Here is a 20,652-nt window from a genome sequence, read left to right as displayed (position 1 = left end):
CTTTACCGGGGAGGCTGAGGAGTGTGATCCCTCTATAATTGGAACACACCCTCCAGTCCCTCCTTCTTAAAAAGGGGGTCCACCACCCCGGTCTGTCAATCCAGAGGCACTGTCCCCGAGCTAGCAGACTTTTGCTATGAAAGTTAGCCAATTGTTGTTAGCATTATACAGCATTTAAGCTAAATTAACAGAGAGGCACTGGGAGGTCATTCGTTGGTAATTTGGAATTGATCAAAATTTATACACTTTATTAGAAACACCACAAACTATTTCTTTACAAAATTTTTGTTTCTGTTAAATTTGACAAAAAGTGAGCCCTGCAAAGGAAAAAAACGTCCATGTCACACTGGGCAACAATTTAAAACAAAAAAAAAAAGTTATTTTACACCTGACAGCTGTTTTAGCACTTTAAATACAGTATTTTTCATTATATTTCAAGTTAACTCGTTGGCTGCCACTGAAGGATATGGATAGCCAATCTATTTGAATTGGGAGGTCTGGCTGCGAACCCTCCGAGTTCAATTAGATTGGACCTTTACTAGTGATACTCATTTCAACTGATGGCAGAAGCATGACTACACCTTTCATCGCCCTTACCAAAATGGCCTCAGGGCGGCCATGTTGGTAGGGGCACCCTTCCCATTTAAGTCAATGCATTAACAATAAAATCAAGTAATTACTGGCATATTCCTCAATCCATTTTTAAAAGATTTGGCACCTGAAAATCAAAACGGCTGTCAGACCTAAAACCAACCAACATTTGTGTTGTTAAAATACCCGAGAAGATACAATTTGAAAAAATTTGAATTAAATACAGCAACATGCTAGCATATACACAGCACAGTGTACTTTGTGGCTATCTTTGGTTTCGAAAATGACTATAAAATTCGTATTTTGTCCTTTAAGTGTGTTTAAACAGCACCAATCATGGGGTTCTTCCGCCTGGGGTCGGGCTGCGTCTCGTCTCTGTAGCCGTAGCGCGCCGGGCTAGCTTGCCGGTAGTCGTCGCCTGGGATTACTACAGTCTCGTAGCGATGATGGCGCCCTCTGTGGGGAACGTCCTGGCGGGACCGCTGTCCTGCGTGCGGGGACGAGGGGTAGTGACGTTGGTCGTAGGGCTGACTTCTGTCGCGGTAGCGGTCCTGGTAGGGGACGGGATCTCGGTGCGATGGCAGAGAGTGGCTCGGGTAATCGTACGGGTCGCTTCTGAAAAAGGGAATTTAAAAAAAGACGCAAGCTTAGGACTGAAGGAAGCATTGCACACAAGAACCAAATCCTAGTGGGGCCGCCACCTACATACTGGAAACGCACACTGCATCGGCCAGTTAGGAGTTTCATCTAATTTTGTGCGTCCGTAAGCATGTCAATTTCCCCATACAGTACAAATTGGTCGTCTAAACAGGAATTAGTTTAACAACAAAATGTGACTTTTGCGTTTTTGCTTTAGACAGTTGTTGTGTAAAAGTAACCAACTGGAAGGACTTCTTGATTAGTCAATTAACCACCCATTATTTTTGCAATGAGTCGATTAAACGGCTCATATATAATTGCTGTTATTTACAATGATGCAAAAGAGGAATTTCTGTTTTAACTTGGAACAAAGTTATCTGACTAACTACCTACTATCTATTATCTAAACTACCTACCTAATCTACCTAGTTAATCTACCTAATTTCCAGCCTACTTACCTATCTACCCATCTGTCTATCTACCCATCTAACAATCCTCCTTACCTAACCTACCCATCTAACGAGCTAACCTACCTAAATGGCAACCTACTTACTTATGCCACCTACAGTGGGGCAAATATGTATTTAGTCAACCACTAATTGTGCAAGTTCTCCTACTTGAAAATATTAGAGAGGCCTGTAATTGTCAACATGGGTAAACCTCAACCATGACAGACAGAATGTGGAAAAAAAAAACAGAAAATCATATTGTTTGATTTTTAAAGAATTTCTTTACAAATCATGGAGGAAACTAAGTATTTGGTCAAGACCAAAAGTTCATCTCAATACTTTTGTTATGTACCCTTTGTTGGCAATAACAGAGGCCAAACGTTTTCTGTAACTCTTCACAAGCTTTTCACACACTGTTGCTGGTATTTTGGCCCATTCCTCCATGCAGATCTCCTCTAGAGCAGTGATGTTTTGGGGCTGTCGTTGGGCAACCCGGACTTTCAACTCCCTCCACAGATTTTCTATGGGGTTGAGATCTGGAGACTGGCTAGGCCACTCCAGGACCTTGAAATGCTTGTTACGAAGCCACTCCTTTGTTGCCCTGGCTGTGTGTTTGGGATCATTGTCATGCTGAAAGACCCAGCCACGTCTCATCTTCAATGCCCTTGCTGATGGAAGATTTTGACTCAAAATCTCTCGATACATGGCCCCATTCATTCTTTCCTTTACACAGTCGTCCTGGTCCCTTTGCAGAAAAACAGCCCCAAAGCATGATGTTTCCACCCCCATGCTTCACAGTGGGTATGGTGTTCTTCGGATGCAATTCAGTATTCTTTCTCCTCCAAACACGAGAACCTGTGTTTCTACCAAAAAGTTATATTTTGGTTTCATCTGACCATAACACATTCTCCGAGTCCTCTTCTGGATCATCCAAACGCTCTCTAGCGAACTGCAGACGAGCCTGGACGTGTACTTTCTTCAGCAGGGGGACACGTCTGGCAGTGCAGGATTTCAGTCCCTGGCGGCGCATTGTGTGACTGAAAGTAGCCTTTGTTACTGTGGTCCCAGCTCTCTGTAGTCATTCACTAGGTCCCCCCATGTGGTTCTGGGATTTTTGCTCACCGTTCTTGTTATCATTTTGACGCCACGGGGTGAGATCTTGCATGGAGCCACAGATCGAGTTATATTATCAGTGGTCTTGTATGTCTTCCACTTTCTAATAATTGCTCCCACAGTTGATTTCTTTACACCAAGCGTTTTACCGATTGCAGATTCAGTCTTCCTAGCCTGGTACAGGTCTTCAATTTTGTCTCTGGTGTCCTTCGACAGCTCTTTGGTATTGGCCATAGTGGAGTTTGGAGTGTGACTGACCTCAGGACAGGTGTCTTTTATACCGATAATGAGTTAAAACAGGTGCCATTTATACAGGTAAAGGGCGGAGCCTCGTTAGAAGAAGTTAGACCTCTTTGACAGCCAGAAATCTTGTTTGGAGGTGACTAAATACCTATTTTCCACTCTAATTTGGAAATCAGTTCTTTAAAAATCAAACAATGTGATTCTTTTTTTTTCTCCACATTTCAGATTCAGATTCAGAATATTTATTGTCATTGTTACAAAAAAAGCACAACGAAACTTTGTTTGGAGCATCCATCCAGCTCATACAGCTAAGTTGGTAAAGTGCAAAGTGCAAACCCATAAAATAAATACCCATCAGTACCAAGTGTAAACATTGACACAGTTTTGGACATATGTACAGCAAAGATTCAACAGCAGCATGAGGTCGTGTCAGTGTCTCATGGTTGAGGTTTACCCATGTTGACAATTACAGGCCTCTCTAATCTTTTCAAGTAGGACAACTTGCACGATTGGTGGTTGACTAAATATTTATTTGCCCCACTGTACCTACCTGACTACTATCTAAAATACTTAAGCTATCTACCAACCTACCACCTTACGCAACCTACATTCTGACCAACCTGCCTACCTAACCTACCTACCTACGCTACCTACTTATGCTAACTACCTACCTACCACCCAACCCTATCTGCCTGCCTGCCTGCCTGCCTGCCTGCCTACCCACCTACCTACTTACCTACGCTACTTAGGCTACCTACCAACCTGCCTATCTACCGTATTGGCCCGAATATAAGACAGTGTTTTTGCATTGAAATAAGACTGAAAGCTTCACACCAGCTTTCTTCTTCGGGGCCATCATTTGAGAACAGGAGGGAAAAAAAGGCAAAGGGACTGCCGGTCGCCGCAAAAACACAGACAAGCATTATGCAATGGCGAAACAAACTCCGGTGTAGGGGACTAAATGGTGGACGAAGCACGGGTGTCGTAAAGTCGAAGGTCGAAGACATCGTAACCATCGGACTCCCTGCATTTACTATTAAGAGGCTGGGGGGAAAAAAAAGACCTGGAGCGGTTTTAGGTCAACAATGTCTAAGTGACTTATCGACGAATGATTCATTTGATAATCGACAATTTGTCGATTCATGGTGGCAGCCCTACATTTGGTCCAATACAGAAATCCTGAATCACACTAGCTAGTTTTGGGTTAAACCGGAGTCTTCCCTCATCCCAAAGAGTCTTCCCCGCCCTTTCCCTAGTCTGGTTGGGCACCTGTTGACTAGTCAATTACAATAGCTCACTCAGCACAGATTAGGCAGTGATTTAGCTGGAGATCAGATATTCCCGGACTGCAAAAGAGTGCGTGTGTGTGTGTGTTTTGACCACCCAAACAGAGCGGCGCACACAGGTGGTCTAAACAGCGCTGCTTTGTCTGTCTAAAAGATGACACATGCAATGATGAGGCTCACTTCGAGGAATGTTAACCCCTAAAATACCTGAATTAACATTGAACATACATACATCCAGAAACCTTGGCAGAATACATAAGTACATGAAAATAATAATTATATGTATTTGCCTGTAAATAAAGTATATATTGAAAAACAAAAAATTTTGAACCCCCCCCCCCCCCCCCCCCCAAAAAAAAAAGCTTAAATGTCCAGAGCCCCTAAAGGGACATCAACAGAAATAAAATAAATTTAAGCATAATAAACATTAGCATGATATAGCATTTAAGCTAGTGGACTTTTGCTATGCAAATGCAGGTTTTAGCAGAAACTTCATTGGTTAAACTGTTGGTACTCGATCGGTTGGAGCAAAAACCAGGACCCACAGCGGCCATTGAGGACCGGTTTGGAGACCCCTGCTTTAGGGGCTCCGTATAAAACACAAAAACACTGAAAAACTATGAAAATAATCGCAAAACTGTGGAAAACTGCAAAATCACTGAATCCGCCCACGAAAACCATGCAAACCTAAAAAAAACTGAAAACCACCAAACATGACCAAAAATCAAAACCCGTGGAAAACTTTCAGATTTACTCTTTACAGCTGACTCATTGGCTGCCATTGACAGTGGGAGACATCCAATCATTTGTTCATCTAGCGCCATCATTGGCAGCGAGTGAGTTAAACATTTGTATGAACTAGCTGACACAATGGAACACAGGTCTAATCCAATCACCTATAGGGAATGGTTGAAGAGAGTGGCAGTGATTGGCTGGGTCACGGCGCCCCTGACCCGCTGCTTTGACTTGCTCATGATGCTAATGTTGGCCATATGTTGTCCAAGTTGCTTCTCCAGATTGTTTGCTTTGCATTGTATTTATTGTACTACTCACTCTTTATGCAATCCCATCTGCGAGGTGCTTTGCTTGTGTATTATCCAAACAAGCGTACTCACTCTCCCTCGGTTAACTACAGCCCTCCCAAATGTATGCTAATAAGAGCCAGGCCAATGGTGGAGCTGTGTTCCCTTTACCAGGCAGGAAATGGCTTTCAATATTGTCGCTCCCCGAGGGGATTTCGCACTAAGTTCAGTTACCAATGTCAAACACTCACTTTAGCGTTTGGCTCACTTTCCGTCTCGATGATGAAATCAAATAAAACAATACTTTCAACCCAGAAAATGCAAAATCTAAGGGAATACTGCGGGAATGGGTGGTGAGATCAACTCCAGTGGATTTTGGGTTACTTCCTGTTTTTTTTAGGGGAGAAAAAACAGGTCACTTCCTGTTTACTTTGTGGCAATTTTGGGTCAATCACTTCCTGACATCACTCCCTGTTGATTTTACGGCAATGCTAGCCACTTCCAGTTGATTTTGTATGACGTCTGTGTCAATTTTGTTGCAATTTATGGTCAAATCCTGTTGGTTTTGGGGCATTTGCAGGTCACTTCCTGTTTATCTACAGTGCAATCTGGGTCACTTCCTGCGATTACAGGTCACTTGCTGTCAATTATGGGTCCTATTTTGGTGATTTGTGTCACTGTTTATTTAGCATGCAATTCTATCGATTTTGGGTCATTGTCAATGGGTTTTGTGGCAATTTCTGGTCAATTCTTGTTACTTTTGCGTCACCACCTGTTGATTTTGTGAAAATTTCTTTTGAGTTAGGGTCACATAAAGTTGATTTTGGGGCATTCCAACTCACTTCTCTCTTTGATTTTTGGGACACCTCCTGTTGATTTCAGGTCACTCCTAGTTGATTTTGTAGCAATTTTGGGTCAATTCCTGACGATTATGTCATCACGTACTGTTTAGTTTGGGGCATTTCCAGGTCACTTCCTGTTGATTTTTGGGTCAATTCTGGTAACTTCCTTTTAAAAATGGGTTATTTCCTGGTTATTTTGTGTCACTTCCTCTTTATTTTGCTGGCAATTGTGGGTCAATTCCTATTGATTTTGGGTCACTTCCTACAGAGCCCCTGAAGCACTGGTGTCAAACTGACTCCATAAAGGGCCAAGTGGGTGCAGGTTTTCTTTCCAACCAATGAAGAGGACACCTATTGACCAATCGGATCTCTTACATGGGTAACCAGTTAAACTTTGTCAGGTGCTGCTTGTTTCAACAGAAAATTCATTGGTTAAACTGTTTGCACGGTATCGGTTGGAACAAAATCCAGCACCCACTTGGCCCTTTGTGGAATTGGTTTGACACCTATGCCTTAAAGGAACATCGATAAAAATAAAATAAATTTAAGCAATCTGGTGTGCACCAGATTGTTTCTAGTGTGCACCAGAAACTATCCAGTAAACATGAGCATTATATAGCATATAAGCTAGCATACTTTAGCTATGCAAGTTAGCTAGCTGTTCCATTGTTGCAATTGTCTATTGCACTTGGATTTTGAGGCATTTCCAGGTCACTTTTTGTTGATTTTGGCTGAATTCTAGTTAATTTCCTGGTGAAATTGTTTCACTTCCTGTTAATTTTGTGAGCAAATCCTATTGTTTTTGGGTCACTTCCGATGGATTTTGAGGCAATTACTGGTCAATTCCATTTAATTGGGGGTCACTTCCTGTTTATTTTGTGGCAATTTGGGGGTCAATTTTTACTGATTTGGAGGTCACATAGTGTTGATTTACGGAGCTTTTCCAGGTCACTTCCTGTTGATTTCAAGTCACTTCCTGTTGATTTTGTGCAAAATCTCGGGTAAATTCCAGATTTGTAGTCACATACTGTTGATTTTAGTCTGGTTCACTCGAGTCACATGCTGTCAATTCTGGGTCATTTCCTAGTGATTTGTGTCACTTCCTGTTTGTTTTGTGTGCAATTCTGGGTCAATTCCTATTGATTTTGTGTGACTACCAATGGATTTTGGGCAATTTCTGGACACCTTCGGTTGATTTTGAGACAATTCTTTGTGGTCACACAGATTGTTAATTTTGGAGTATTTTCAGGTCTCTTCCTGTTGATTTGTAGGTCACATACTTTTGATTTTGGGGCATTTCCAGGTCACTTCCTGGTGATTTTGACTCAATTCTAGTTACCTTTTTGTTGCTTTTGTGGCAATTTTGGATAAAATTCTATTGATTTAGGGGTCACGTAGGGTTGATTTTGGTGCATTTCCATGTCACTTCGGGTTGATTTCAGGCCACTACCTGTAGATTTTGTGCAAATTTGGGTCAATTCTAATTGATTTGGAGTAACATACTGGTGATTATAGGTCAATTCTGGTTCACTTGTCAATTATTGGTCATTTCTTGATAATTTGGGTAACTTCCTCTTTAATTTGTGGGCAATACGGGGCCGATTCCTATTAAATTTGGGTCACTACCTATGGATTTTGGGGCAATTTCGGTCACCTGTTGATGTTGAGGCATGATTAATTTTGCTCCGTTTTCAGGTCATTTTCTGTTAATTTGGGGTCACATACTGTTGATTTGTGGGCATTTTCAGGTTTCTGTTGGTTTTGGCTCAATTCTGGTTAATTTCCGGGTGAACTTGTTTCACTTCCTGTTTATTTTGTGGGCAGTTCCTATATTTGGGCATTTTCAGGTCACTTCCTTTTTATTTCAGTCACTTCCTTTTGATTTTGGCTCAATTTTGGGTAATTTCCCTGGTGATTACTGTCACTTCCCTTGATTTTGGCTCAATTCCTGTTAATTTCCTGGTGCATTATGTCACTTCTCTTTATTTTCCGGGCCATTCTGGGTCAATTCCAACTGATTTTGTGGGCCACCAGTCTCTACAAATTGTATCTAGACATCCAACGTTCGCTGTCACCCTCCCACTTCAAATGGATTGAGCGTCTACGAGTGCTAAACACATTTCAATGTTGATTGATGTTGAATGATAATAGCGTACCGCACGAATGCTATTTTTAGACTGTGACGTTGCATCTTCACCAGGAAGTGAGTCAACATGGACACGCCCTCGCATACAATCCATGTCATTTCTGCTTATTTTCTCCGGTAATCTTTCAAAAAAGAACATGCCGAGTAAACACTTCTGCTATGGAACTTGTAGAAACGACTCTAGACATTACGACATATGAAGGATGTTTTCTTCATACGTTTTCCGAAGCCAAAAATTCGGAGGAAGAAATGTGAAGAATGGATTAACTTGTGCGGATGCCAAAAGACCAGTTTAACGCTAGCAATGTGAAGCCTTTCAGCTTCATATGCAGTAAACATTTTGTTGGGGGACGTGGTCCTACAGCGGACAAAGAAGTAAGCCATTTTGATATTTTTACTTATTTTTTAAGCGTGGCATTTTGCCGTGCTGCTTCTGTCTGACAATGAATGACTTTAAAAAATTGAAATGGTATCTAACTGCCACTGTTCTTACCTTTTCTGTTGTAAAAAAAAAAGAAAAAAAATAGTAGGGGGAAGTGTAAATAAATTATAGAATTAAGATTTGTTAACTATGAAAAAATTAAAAGTTCGCTGTCTGTCACTGAGTAGCATTTGCGATCGCTACACAAAAATAGCAACGTAAATTACCCCTAAGAACGGTCAAAGACGTAAGACAACCAGAGGATATAATATATAGGAAGGACAGGGCATATGGTGGTAAAGGATAGATTGTTGAAACAGGAGAATGTCATTGTCAGTGGCGTAAGGCAAAGCACACAAGAAAAATTGTCGACAAAAAAGCTAACTCTGGATCAGGTCGGCTCTTTTTCCCCTTCTTTTTCAGCCCTCGACACTCGAGCCATGAAATTCGTCATTTTCGGACAGAATTGGAAGGTTTAGCTCAGAAAACATCTCGTTCGTACACTATTTCCATGCATTTACTATTAGGGACAAACGGGAGGTTGACCCGCCTAGCAACAATTGCTAACGTCATGAATATTAATGAGCAAAAGTGACGTGTTGCTTGCGGGATGCCATTGAACACCACACGATTGGCAACAAGCGCTTCTTTTTTCATGGCGGCGTGTGTGGCCGGTGGCCATCTTGGGTAGGGCAAACTGCAGTTAAAAAGTACATCTCGAAAAGTACATTCTTCATTTTACCGCCGTACCGATACTAGTTTATCAGGTGGGACCACAAGCCGTGAAATGACTGGTCTCTCCCTCCCCGCGTTCACCTTGCAATCCCCTCTGCCGCCAGACGCTAACGTGAAACTCTGCACTGATGAGCAAAAACGTGTTTACCTTCCTAATTTGACGGGAGAGCGGCTAAACAAACACGAGGGGCTGACGAGAGCGGCGCGTCCTCGCGCCGGTGCCGAGCTCCCCGGAGACCCGATGGGTCCCATTCCTGGGATGAGTAGACACTCCCCAGGCAAACACTCCAGATTTAATTACGAGCTCCAAAGAGGATTAGCTCGGGTTGTGGATGTCTGGGTGTGCATTTAGGGGGAGCAAAAAGGCCAGCTTAATCCTGTCTTCTCCGCTAGCAATACTAGCGTTTACCTCATGGTCTCAAACGTGTGGCACGGGGGCCAATTGTGGCTGCTGGAGCGTATTTCGCGGCCCTTTAGTTGATATGTAGTCATCTAATTTAAGTGCTTGTGCGGAATTGTGTTCTTAATTTTTATGGGTCATTTAAAAAATCTTAGCCTCAAAATATAGGTGTCTGTGAATTAGGGCTGCAGCTACCGAATATTTTAGTAATTGAGTATTCGACTGAAAATTCTGTCAATTAATCGAATAATCGGATAAAACATTTTTTTTTTTTAGGTATAGAGCAATTAGAAATATACATGGGGAAAAAAGTCCATGTCACCTAATATTGAACCATTTTCAAACAATCAATGTCTTTACTTTTGATTTACATTGTTGAAAACAGCTAACAATTGCATCTCAGATGTGACTAGAAAAAACAAAAAAACACTGCTTTCACTCAAAAAACTTCTAGATCTTATAAAAATCTTATTTCTTACCAAAAAATGTCATTACGCTTACACACATTACTTAAAAGTTGGGTGTTTTTCCCACGTGTTTCAATTGAATTTCCATTTGTGTCACGCTATTTTTAAGTTCCTAGTTAAGTTTTAAGTAAGTCTAAATTGTAAGTCATGATAGGATTTTGTGTTTTTGCAGTGTTCAAAATAAATGTATGATACCTGCTGTATTGGATCACATTAGGGACCAGTGCTACTTGGTGTTTTATCCGGCAATGACTACTGCGCTAAAATTGACAGCTTTATTATGTTTTTATTTTACACCCTCATCACTCTATAGCGATGTGTTTTTACAGATAAAATAAAGCCTCTATGTTAGACATGCTAGCCACGCATCGACAGTAGTCATAATTAATAGAAACCTAGCCCTCCGCAGGGTTAACGTTACGTTAGCAAGGTACAGTAACGTTAATCTTATTTATTAGCGCTGAGAAGTCTACTGCTTTAAGATGGCGGCTGTTTACGAATGGCGACGAGTCTGTCATTTCGCTTCTAGTTCTATCTATATATGTATATGTGTGCTAAAGCCGCCGAGTCTGTCATTTCGCATCTAGTTCCATATACATGTGATATCTATGAGACGCATTATGTTACTTGCTACCACCATAGCATAATGCGGGTGTAGTTTGGAGTACGTTGGCATAGTTTGTAGCGGTATTATTGTTTCTTCCTCTAAGCTCGTGACGTCAGCGCATTGTCCCGCATTAAAAGTAGTCCAGGCAAAACATGATTCTTAGAGCTGGCAAAATTAAATGATTCCTCGAGGCATATAAAATTACTCGTATCAAATTTTAACTCGAGTTACTCGAATATTCGTTTCAGCTCTACAGTGAATGCTCATGTTTCAGTGCCATTGACGGTACTAGACGTCCAATCCAGATGAAGGTGACCCAAATAGTGCATCCAGTGAGTGCCCTTTGAAAGGTTAATAACTACAGATCAAGCTAGCATAGCTCAGGCTTATGTCAGTTTTCAGCGAAGTTTGTCAGCCTGTTAGCTAAAGTCAAATCAGACCTAAAAATTTCGAAATGCAGTTTTTTTGAGCCTCCTAATGGCAAATTAATTCTTTTTTTAGCTTTAAAAATAATCATTTCCATAATCATAAAAAAGGAGAAAAATAGTATTTTCTTTTTATAATTATCTTTATTTAAAAAATAAAATTAAAATATATGATAAAATAATAAAAAATAATAAAAACCTGAAAATTTAAAATTCATTTAATTTGGAGTCTAAATTTTAAAAAGGGATGGGTGGGGTCAGTATTACTTTTGTTATAAAACAAACAAAAACAAAAACAAAAAATAGTTGTATTCCAATGTTATTTTTTTTTGTCCAAGTCTTTTTTTTTTTTTAAGCCTTTTATTAGCATTTATTTTCTCATCTTTTTATTTTAATTTACTATTATTTGTTGGGTATTTGGTAGTTGGGTATTAATTATTGTTATAATTGATCTCCATTTTCAAATGTTTGTGATTTTTTTGGGGGAGTTCAAATTAGGCATGTGGTGGTATGAGATTCTGACGGTATTATAACCTTACACAAAAATATCACGGTTTTGCAATTAGAGCTCTAAAATGTGCTACTTTGAGATATCTGGGTGAAAAACAAAAAAAAACAAAACTTTTTTTTCCATTGAAGAGGATTTTTATTTTTCAAAACATATTAGGAAATTGGAACATAAGTATAAAGTTAAAATTTAAAAAATATTCTAAATAAAAATAAATGCAATCCTTTAGGTGAACGTAAACCCACAGCTTAACATTTTTAATCATCAGAACAGAAATGATAGAATTATTTTCCATATAAAACACGTGCATATGACTCGTATCATGTTTACATTATACACACACACTCTTTCTCAACACAGTTGCCGGAGTGAAAAAAACACGTTTTACCACCGCTTGACACACTAAACACGCTGGAGTTAACGCTCGTAGCTCGTGGTAAACGTTCATGATAGTGTTTACAAACTTTTAACTTTATGTAAATGAGAAATGTTTAACATGTCAGTTGGCCCTCCTCCTCTAAGCTGCGGCCGTCTAACTTTTATGTAGCCAAAGTGTTTCCGTACCAGCAATTTTTTGCGGTTTTTAAACCATGACATTTTCATACCACGGTATACCTTGAAACCGGTTATCGGTACATGCCTAGTCCAAATCCTCTTTTTGAGCCTCTTAATAGCAAATACTTATTTGTTTTTCATTTAATATACTAAAAATAAATTTCATTTAAATGAAAATGGGGGCTAGAACAGTAAATATTCATTTTTGGTGTTTTTTGTTGTTCTAATAAAAAAAAAAAAAAAAAAATCAGTATTCTTATTGTAATTTTTAAAATGATTATTGAGAAAAAAAACTATTATAGCATATTCACTATTACAGAACTATTACTTTACGATATACTAATATATTTATTTGTAAAATTATTACCGCATTCATCATCTACATTTTTTAATTTTATGAAAATGTCTTTTCGGTCCAATTTTTTATTCCTCTTAATAGCAATTTTAAAAAAAATTATGAATTGGAAAATTATTATTTATAGTATTTTTTTTATATTGTACAATTTTAAAAATAAAATAAAATAGAGTTTTTCATTTGACACGATCTTTTCGACATTCGACGTAAAATTTGACTCGCCATTTGTTTCTACATCCGACGAAAGGCTCGAAATACGATGTTTTATGACAATGTCGCAATTTCATTGCTTTCCCAAGACGGATGTACGGCGGATTTTCATGTGAGTGAAATCAACATCGGTTCCAAGAATGTTAAAGCAGGTGGTGAAAAATGAAAGGTGAGGCTTACCATCGAAATGAAGATTGAAATGATAGAAAAATAAGAGCATGGGGTGCGGGTCTATGAACTGCTTGAACATACTGCCCCGACCTCCGTTCGCCAGTCTTTATAAGTTAAGGTGACAATAATTATATTGGTACCATACCATCGCCAAAGAGATCGCCAGCTTTGTCAGGTTTTTAATCATTTATATCAGAACTTGCAACAACACGCCAACTGTCTGCGGCAGTTGACACCAGCAACAACAGGATGTTAAAATAGAAAGTAATATCTCAACTGCACTCTTTCACTCTGTCGTAAGCCACTCGGTGCAATCAGGTACACAACGCAAAATACATCTGACACATTAGAACCCGATGTGTTACATTATTAAATTACTATTATCATATTATTATTTTGATTTTTATTCATAATTTATTTGTTTTGCTCTATGTAATTTCTATTTGCAACAGTACCAGCAGTATTTATTAAGGATTTAGTGTAGGTTTTCGGGCTGTCGAACAAATTAATGGAATTATAATGTATTCTTATGGGAAAATCCTGCTCGACATACGACCATTTTTGACTTACAAACAAGGCCCTGGAACAAATGAATTTAGTATGAAGAGGTACCACTGTATTTTTGTTTAATATTTGGAAACTGTTTAGGTGGAATATTTGCTGTGAGCCCACATTGACTAATAAATGGAGTTTGAAATCCCTGGACTTACCGAGTGTGCGCTGGCTGCGGTCGGTCCAATTCCTCATACAGGTGTAAAGGTCGAGATTCAGTACCCCTGGGTGTCACCTGCAACAAAACAGCAGAGGAAGTAGAAATTCAGTGTTACCGAGTAAAAATAAATTCTCCAAATTCTTGTTTTTAAGCAACTTCAAAGAAAATATTTTTGTCATTTTTATTCCATTTTAGTTGACTACAAAATTTTAATAAAAAAGTGAGAAAAACAGTAAATATTATTTTTACATATATATATTTAAAAAGGAAAAACAACAGTATTTTTATTTTAAAAAATGTAAAAACTATTTTTTTTACATTCAAATTTTAATGAAGTTTATTTTTGACCATCTTAATTGCCATTAAAAACATTTTAGATTTTTTTTTTTTTTTTTTTTTTTAAATGGGATGGAAACAGTGACTTTTTTTTTTAAATGTCTTATTTACTTCTTAAATCTACAAATGTAATGCCCCAAAATCAACAGAAATTGCTCTGTAAATACTTCAAATCAACACGAAATAATTCCAAATGTACAGGAAGTGACTTTGGAATGCCCTGAAACGTGCTGGAAATGACCCAAAATCAACATGAAGTCACCAATGAACAGAAAGTCACACGAAAATGCTCTACAATCAACATGAAATGACCCAAAATGTACAGGAAGTGACCCGGAAATTCCCCCAAATCATCACAAGCTAGCATAGCTAAGGCTAATGTGAGTTTTCAGCGATGTTTGTCAATCTGTTAGCCAAACTGAATTCGTTAGTCAATGTCGAAGCATTTACAGACCTAAAAATTGTCCAGCGGCGTCAATGGCAGCCAATGAGTTAAATGTGCAAGGCTTTAAAAAAAAATAAGAATAAAGGGTTAAATCCCTTACTCGCTGTGCATTATCCACACACAAAATAATGGTTTCAAAAGGCTCATTCAACTCGGCAGTGTTTTCATGTGGCCTTCTGGTTTCCGTGGTATGGAACAACAAAAGAGGGAAGACTGCAATGCCCCACATGTGGTAACGCAAACACGTGTAACCACAAGCAAGCGCCCTCATTGACAAAACAACTACTTGGTGAGCAGGGCGGAGGGGGAACACGCCCGTAAAAGCGGTTGATTACAAAGTATAACTGGAAATGCTATTTCGGTGCATATTTGCGTTTTGGCAACTTGTAAAAGACAAGAAAAAAACCTCCAGCAATTCCTCCTACTGGTGGTGATTACATCAACTGTGTGTCGATTAAGAATGACAACAAACAAGAGCACAATGAGGTTCCATGTACCGTATTTTTCGGACTATAAGCCGCTACTTTTTGTCTTTTTGAACTAATAAAAAGTAGCATCTTTGCATGCATTTTTACAGGCTAACCAGGTCGATGCTTTCTTCTTTCCTTCATGCTAGGCGGCTAGCTACTTTGGGTGCATTTAGGATCAAAAGCTACTAGCTAGCAGCTGTGTTGGTTTAAGAAGCCTTTTTTTTTCTGTCTAAGTGTTTTGGACAATAATACTTATTCGTAGCAGTCCTATTTGAGTAATCTCAAAATGTGTGTCTTCGTCTTGTTTTTGTTGATGTTTAATAAAAATGTTTTCCTCTGAAAAGTAAAAGAAATAAATAAAAGTTACCAACTATTTTGATTTATAAGTATTTTGTTTTCCAAAGGCAGATTTTTGTTCATGTCCTACTTTAACTTAAGAAAAATATAATGAAATGTTATATGTACAACTGAGGAGTTATATGTATGTTATAATTTCAAGAATTTAAGGTGAAGAAGGTCCTAAACTATTAATTGGGTATCAAAATAATTGTCGATTAATTTGCTAATCACCTCTAGTGATAATAAACACATCAGCAAAACAGTACATTATTTTCATTAGTGCTGCAATGATTAATTGATTAACTCGAGTATTCGATTGGATAAAAAGATTCGAATTAAATTTTGCTGCTTCGAGTATTCGTTTAATTTAAGTGGCGTTGTAAAGGTTTATTTTGAAAGTGTTTGCATTTTGTTTTATTGATTTGGGTGGATACACTGCCTTCTAGTCTGCCTCATTTCACATGGCTGAATCCAGGTGCTCCCTGTTAAGACCAACATAAGCAAAGTTTTTGTTTGAGTTTTTTTTTTTTTTTAATGCATTCGTAATTTAGTTTATAGGTATATTTAGCCTATTTTTGTGGGAATATGTGTCTGAACCATTTGTTAAGAGCACTGTATAAAAAGTTAGTTTATAGCATTTAAACTAGCGGACTTTTGTTAGGCAATTGTTCTTTTGTTGTACATAGATCCTCATTTATTTATTTATTATACCGTTTGAGGCTCAGCTCAGGTAATTTAATTTTTCATGTTCCTTATCTGATGACTCGATTATTCGAACTAATGGTTCATCGATTAATCGACCACTAAAATAATTGATAGCTGCAGCCCATATTTTCATGATTTTATACCCACCTGGATACCACAACCGGTGTGTAAAAAAGTTATCCAAGGGGACGTTCGCCGTTAGCATTAGCCTAATGCTAACGCGAAAGCAAATGCTATGCTAACGGTACATTTAGTGTGTGATAATCACTCAGCACAGACCTTAATGGCTAAAGCATCATTGCGTATTCATATTCTCTCTGGCCAAGATAAGAAAACAAATCTTACTGTGTGTAAAAGCCTACATGGAAACTGGCGACGACAGTGGTGAGTCGGGGAAGGTCCGGCGGAGCACGTCACATGCGTGAACAAACAGACATTGCTACAGTGCAGGCCAACTGCATATAAAATGCCACACATTGTGAACATGTGACGGAAACTATGGCACGTTCTTGGCTCGTTAGACGAAAACTAGCATTCATCTCGTTATTTTTTCAGTCTCCCAAAACATACTTTTAGCTCGTTATAGTCATCATCATCATGACAAAAAATGTTCGTTGACAGAATATTTTCGTTATCGCCATCTTTGACGAAAACAACAGCTAGTAGGCTACTTTGGGTGCATTCAGAATCTTTAACTACATGCAAATTGAAAGCTAACTGGTTAGCTACTGGTTAGCATGAATTAGCCAAGAACACCGTTTCCGAGTGCAGTACCATGCGCTGGTAGTACTGCTGTCCCGTTACTAAAAATTCAGCAGTTTTTTCCCCTATTTGTGGTCATTGTTTTTTACCGTTTTTTAATTTTTTTTTGTTTTAACTTACTCTAACAGAAATTGACTTCAAATGTACAGGAAGTGACCCAGTAATGCCCCCAAATCATAAAAAAAATCATGGAGTACTGATCCGAAAATGCCCTAAAATTAATAGGAAATGATTCAAAGCGTACGTGAAGTGACCCCAGAATGCCCCAAAATCATCAGAAATGGACAGGAAGTGACCCGGAAATACCCTAAAATCAACAAGAAGTTAACAATGAACAGGAAGTGACCTGAAAATGCCCTAAAACCAACAGGCAATTGTCCAAAGCATACACGAAGTGAATGAACGATCATTCGCTGCCACCTTCCTGCTTCGAATGGATTGGACGTCTACTCGTGATAAAGTCCTTTCAAACACAGCAAAAACATAAAACGCCCCTAACCAAATGGACGTCAGGGTGGTCATGTTGGTAGGGGCGACATTCCCATCAAACTCAATGAACTCATATTACATTAAGTCATAACTATCTAATGTCTCATCCTACGTTTAAAGGATTTCATCAATGTCCCTTCCAAAGATGATTGGGATCCACATGACCGGACGTCTTGCATTATCAATGGCCGTGAAAAACTTTAAATCTGATAATCCGACATTGCGCCGATTAGCTACTACATCTAGATCCATTCATCTCTAATATATTGTCTACGCAGCGGACATGTTTACACGCCAGAAGCTGCCTGAAAGCGTGTTGCTCACATGTACGCTGTCATACACCAGCAGAACAATCAAGCGCGGGTCATAAAGAAACACGCGGAACATACGGTACTCGACAGCACAAACAAATGAGCTCAAATGGCTACACATGGGGCACATTTCTTGCGAAAGCACGTACTCACTCACTCGGTACGTCAAAGTACATTAGGAGATGCTATTAGCATGTCTGGCCACAACTGGGAGCACTAATGTCTCTCAGCAGGCACTTGCTTGAACGGCTTTGTGAAATATTAGATATCTGCGTTTGAATTCAAAAGAATCTCCATCTTCCTGTGGAGGACCGGACCTATTTGTCAGGAAAACGGGGCATTCGGCGCAGTGGGACGCCAAAATATCTTTGTTACGGGTCATTTTCTTTTGATTTTTGGGTCACTTTCGGATCTTTTTTCTTAACCTGGGGCAATTCATATATATTCAATAATGGGGCAATTCAATAATAATATTCATTCATTCATTCATTTTCCATGCCGTTTTTCCTCACGAGGGTCGCGGAGGGGCTGGAGCCTATCCCAGTAATAATCTTGAATTTTCTATTTGCTCTGTGTAGTATTGAAAAAAACGGTTGGAGTTGAAATTGAGTTGATATGGAGTTCACTCCATCTCAAATGCTCATCAATTCAGGGGCTGCCATTGACTGTTTAGACCACAGGTGTCAAACTGATTCCAGAAAGGGCCTAGTGGGTGCTGGATTTTGTGCCAACCGATAACGTGCAGAGAGTTTAACCAATGAACTTCCTGCTGAAACAAGCAGCACCTGACAAAGTTTAACTGATTACACATGTAAAAGATCTAATTGGTGAAAAGGTGTCCTCTTCATTGGCTGGAAAGCAAACCTGCACCCACTAGGCCCTTTCTGGAATCGGTTTGACACCTGTGGTTTAGAGCATTCTAGACCATTAGGACTGGAAGGGGCAAATGAACTTTTGTTCTTGTCAATGGCCAACAAATTCACGATTGAAAAACATTGCTCAAAACTGACATTAACCTGAGCTACGCTAGCTTCTTCTGTAGTGATTAACATTTTATTTAGCACTCATTTAACTCACTGGCTGACATCGACAGCGCCAGATGTACGGTCCATTTCGACTGGGAGGGGCAAATGAACTGTTGTTGTTGTCAACGGCTAACTAATTCACAATTGAAAAACATAGTTGAAACCTGACATTAGCCTGGGCAATGCTAGCTTGTACTGTAGTTATTACCGCTTTTTAGAGAAATCATTTGGAGAACTTATTAGCATTGACATTGACAGCACTCAACGAATTAACTGTCGTTGATGTCAACGGCTAACAAATTCACCATCGAAATTTTTTTTTTGCTGAACACGGACATTAGCCTGAGCTACACTAGCTTGTTCTGTGGTGATTAACCCTTTATAGAATACTCATTGGCTGACAGAGTGGGAGGGGCGAATGAACTATCGTTGTCAAAGGCTAAAAAATTAATGATTGAAAAACATAGCTGAAAACTGACATTAGCCTGAGCTCTGTTAGCTTATTCTGTAGTTATTAACCCTTGTTAGATAACTAACTCATAAGCTGACATTAACGGTGCTAAACGTTCAATCCATTTGGACTTGGAGGGGCAAATGAACTGTCGTTGTCAACGGCCAACGAAGCCGCGATTGAAAAACATCGTTGAAAACTGACATTAGCTTGAAATACACTACCTTGTTCTGTAGTGAGGAACCCTTAATAGAGTACTCATTTAACTCATTGACTGACATTGGCAGCACTAGACGTCCAACCCATTTGGACTGGTAAGGGCGAATGAAATGTTGCTGTTGTCAATGGTTAACAAATTCACGATTGAAAAACATTGCTGAAAACTGACATTAGCCTGAGCTATGCTAGCTTATTCTGTAGTGATTAACCGTTTTTAGATAACTAACTCATTGGCTGACATTAACGGTGCTAGATGTTCAACCCATTTGGACAGGGAGGGGCGAATGAACTGTTGTTGTCGTCAACGGCTAACGAATTCACGATTGAAAAACAGCTGAAGACTGACATTAGCTGCCTTGAGCTATGCTAGCTTGTCCTGAAGTGATTAAACTTTTATAAAGCTCTCATTTAACTCATTGGCTGACATCAACAGCGCCAGATGTCCAATTCATATGGACTGGGAGGGTCTAATGAACTGTTGTTGCTGTCAACGGCTAACGAATTCACGATTGAAAATCATCGCTGAAAACAGACATTGGCCTGACCTATGCTAGCCTGTTTTGTAGTGCTAAACCCTTCATAAAGCACCCGTTTAACTAACTTGCTGACACTGACGGTGCTAGAAGGCCAACCCATTTAGACTGTGTAGCCAACGGCGAATGAATTCGCGATTGAAAAACAACACGGAAAACTGACAGTAGTCTGGGCTATGCTAGCATGTACTGTAGTTATTTACCCTTTTTAGAGAACTCATTTAACTCATTGGATGACATTGACGGCAGTAGAGTGAAAGGGCCGAATGAATTGTCGTTAATGTCAAAAGCTAGCTAACAAATTCACTTTGGCTAACATAATGAAAAACAATGAAACGGAAATTAGCTTGAGCTGTGCTCTTATTCTGTCGTGATTAATCCTTTACAGAGCACTAACTCATTGGCTGCCATTAACGGTGCTAGACGTTCAATCTACTTGGACTGGAATAGGTGAATGAACTGTCGTCGTTGTCAACGGCTAACAAGTTCACGATTGAAAAACATTCCTGGAAACTGACGTTAGCCTGAGCTATGCTAGCTTGTTCTGTAGAGATTCACCCTTTTTAAGCACTCGTTTAACCCATTGGCTGACATTGACGGCGCTAGACGTCCAATCCAATTGGACTAGCAGTGGCGAATGAACGAATGATGATTCACTTTGGCTAACAAA

At 39.3% G+C, this 20,652-nt stretch overlaps 1 protein-coding gene across 1 annotated transcript in view; it reads right to left on the bottom strand.

Annotated features, from left to right (window-relative positions):
* Positions 1–208: 208 nt before the first annotated feature.
* pard3ba (par-3 family cell polarity regulator beta a) overlaps positions 209–20,652 on the bottom strand; it is a 240,737-nt gene continuing 220,293 nt past the window's right edge. The window contains exons 23-24 of the mRNA XM_057859972.1: positions 13,896–13,972; positions 209–1,206 (exon numbers count right to left, since the gene is read on the bottom strand). Of these exons, the coding sequence (XP_057715955.1) occupies positions 912–1,206; positions 13,896–13,972 (372 nt within the window). The 3' untranslated portion in view covers positions 209–911. The remainder of the gene's footprint in view (positions 1,207–13,895; positions 13,973–20,652) is intronic.

This window comes from Corythoichthys intestinalis, chromosome 2 (assembly GCF_030265065.1).
Source record: "Corythoichthys intestinalis isolate RoL2023-P3 chromosome 2, ASM3026506v1, whole genome shotgun sequence".
Taxonomy (NCBI): domain Eukaryota; kingdom Metazoa; phylum Chordata; class Actinopteri; order Syngnathiformes; family Syngnathidae; genus Corythoichthys; species Corythoichthys intestinalis.
The sequence above is the reverse complement of the archived record's forward strand: the minus strand, read 5'-3'. Positions and strand labels throughout refer to the sequence as shown.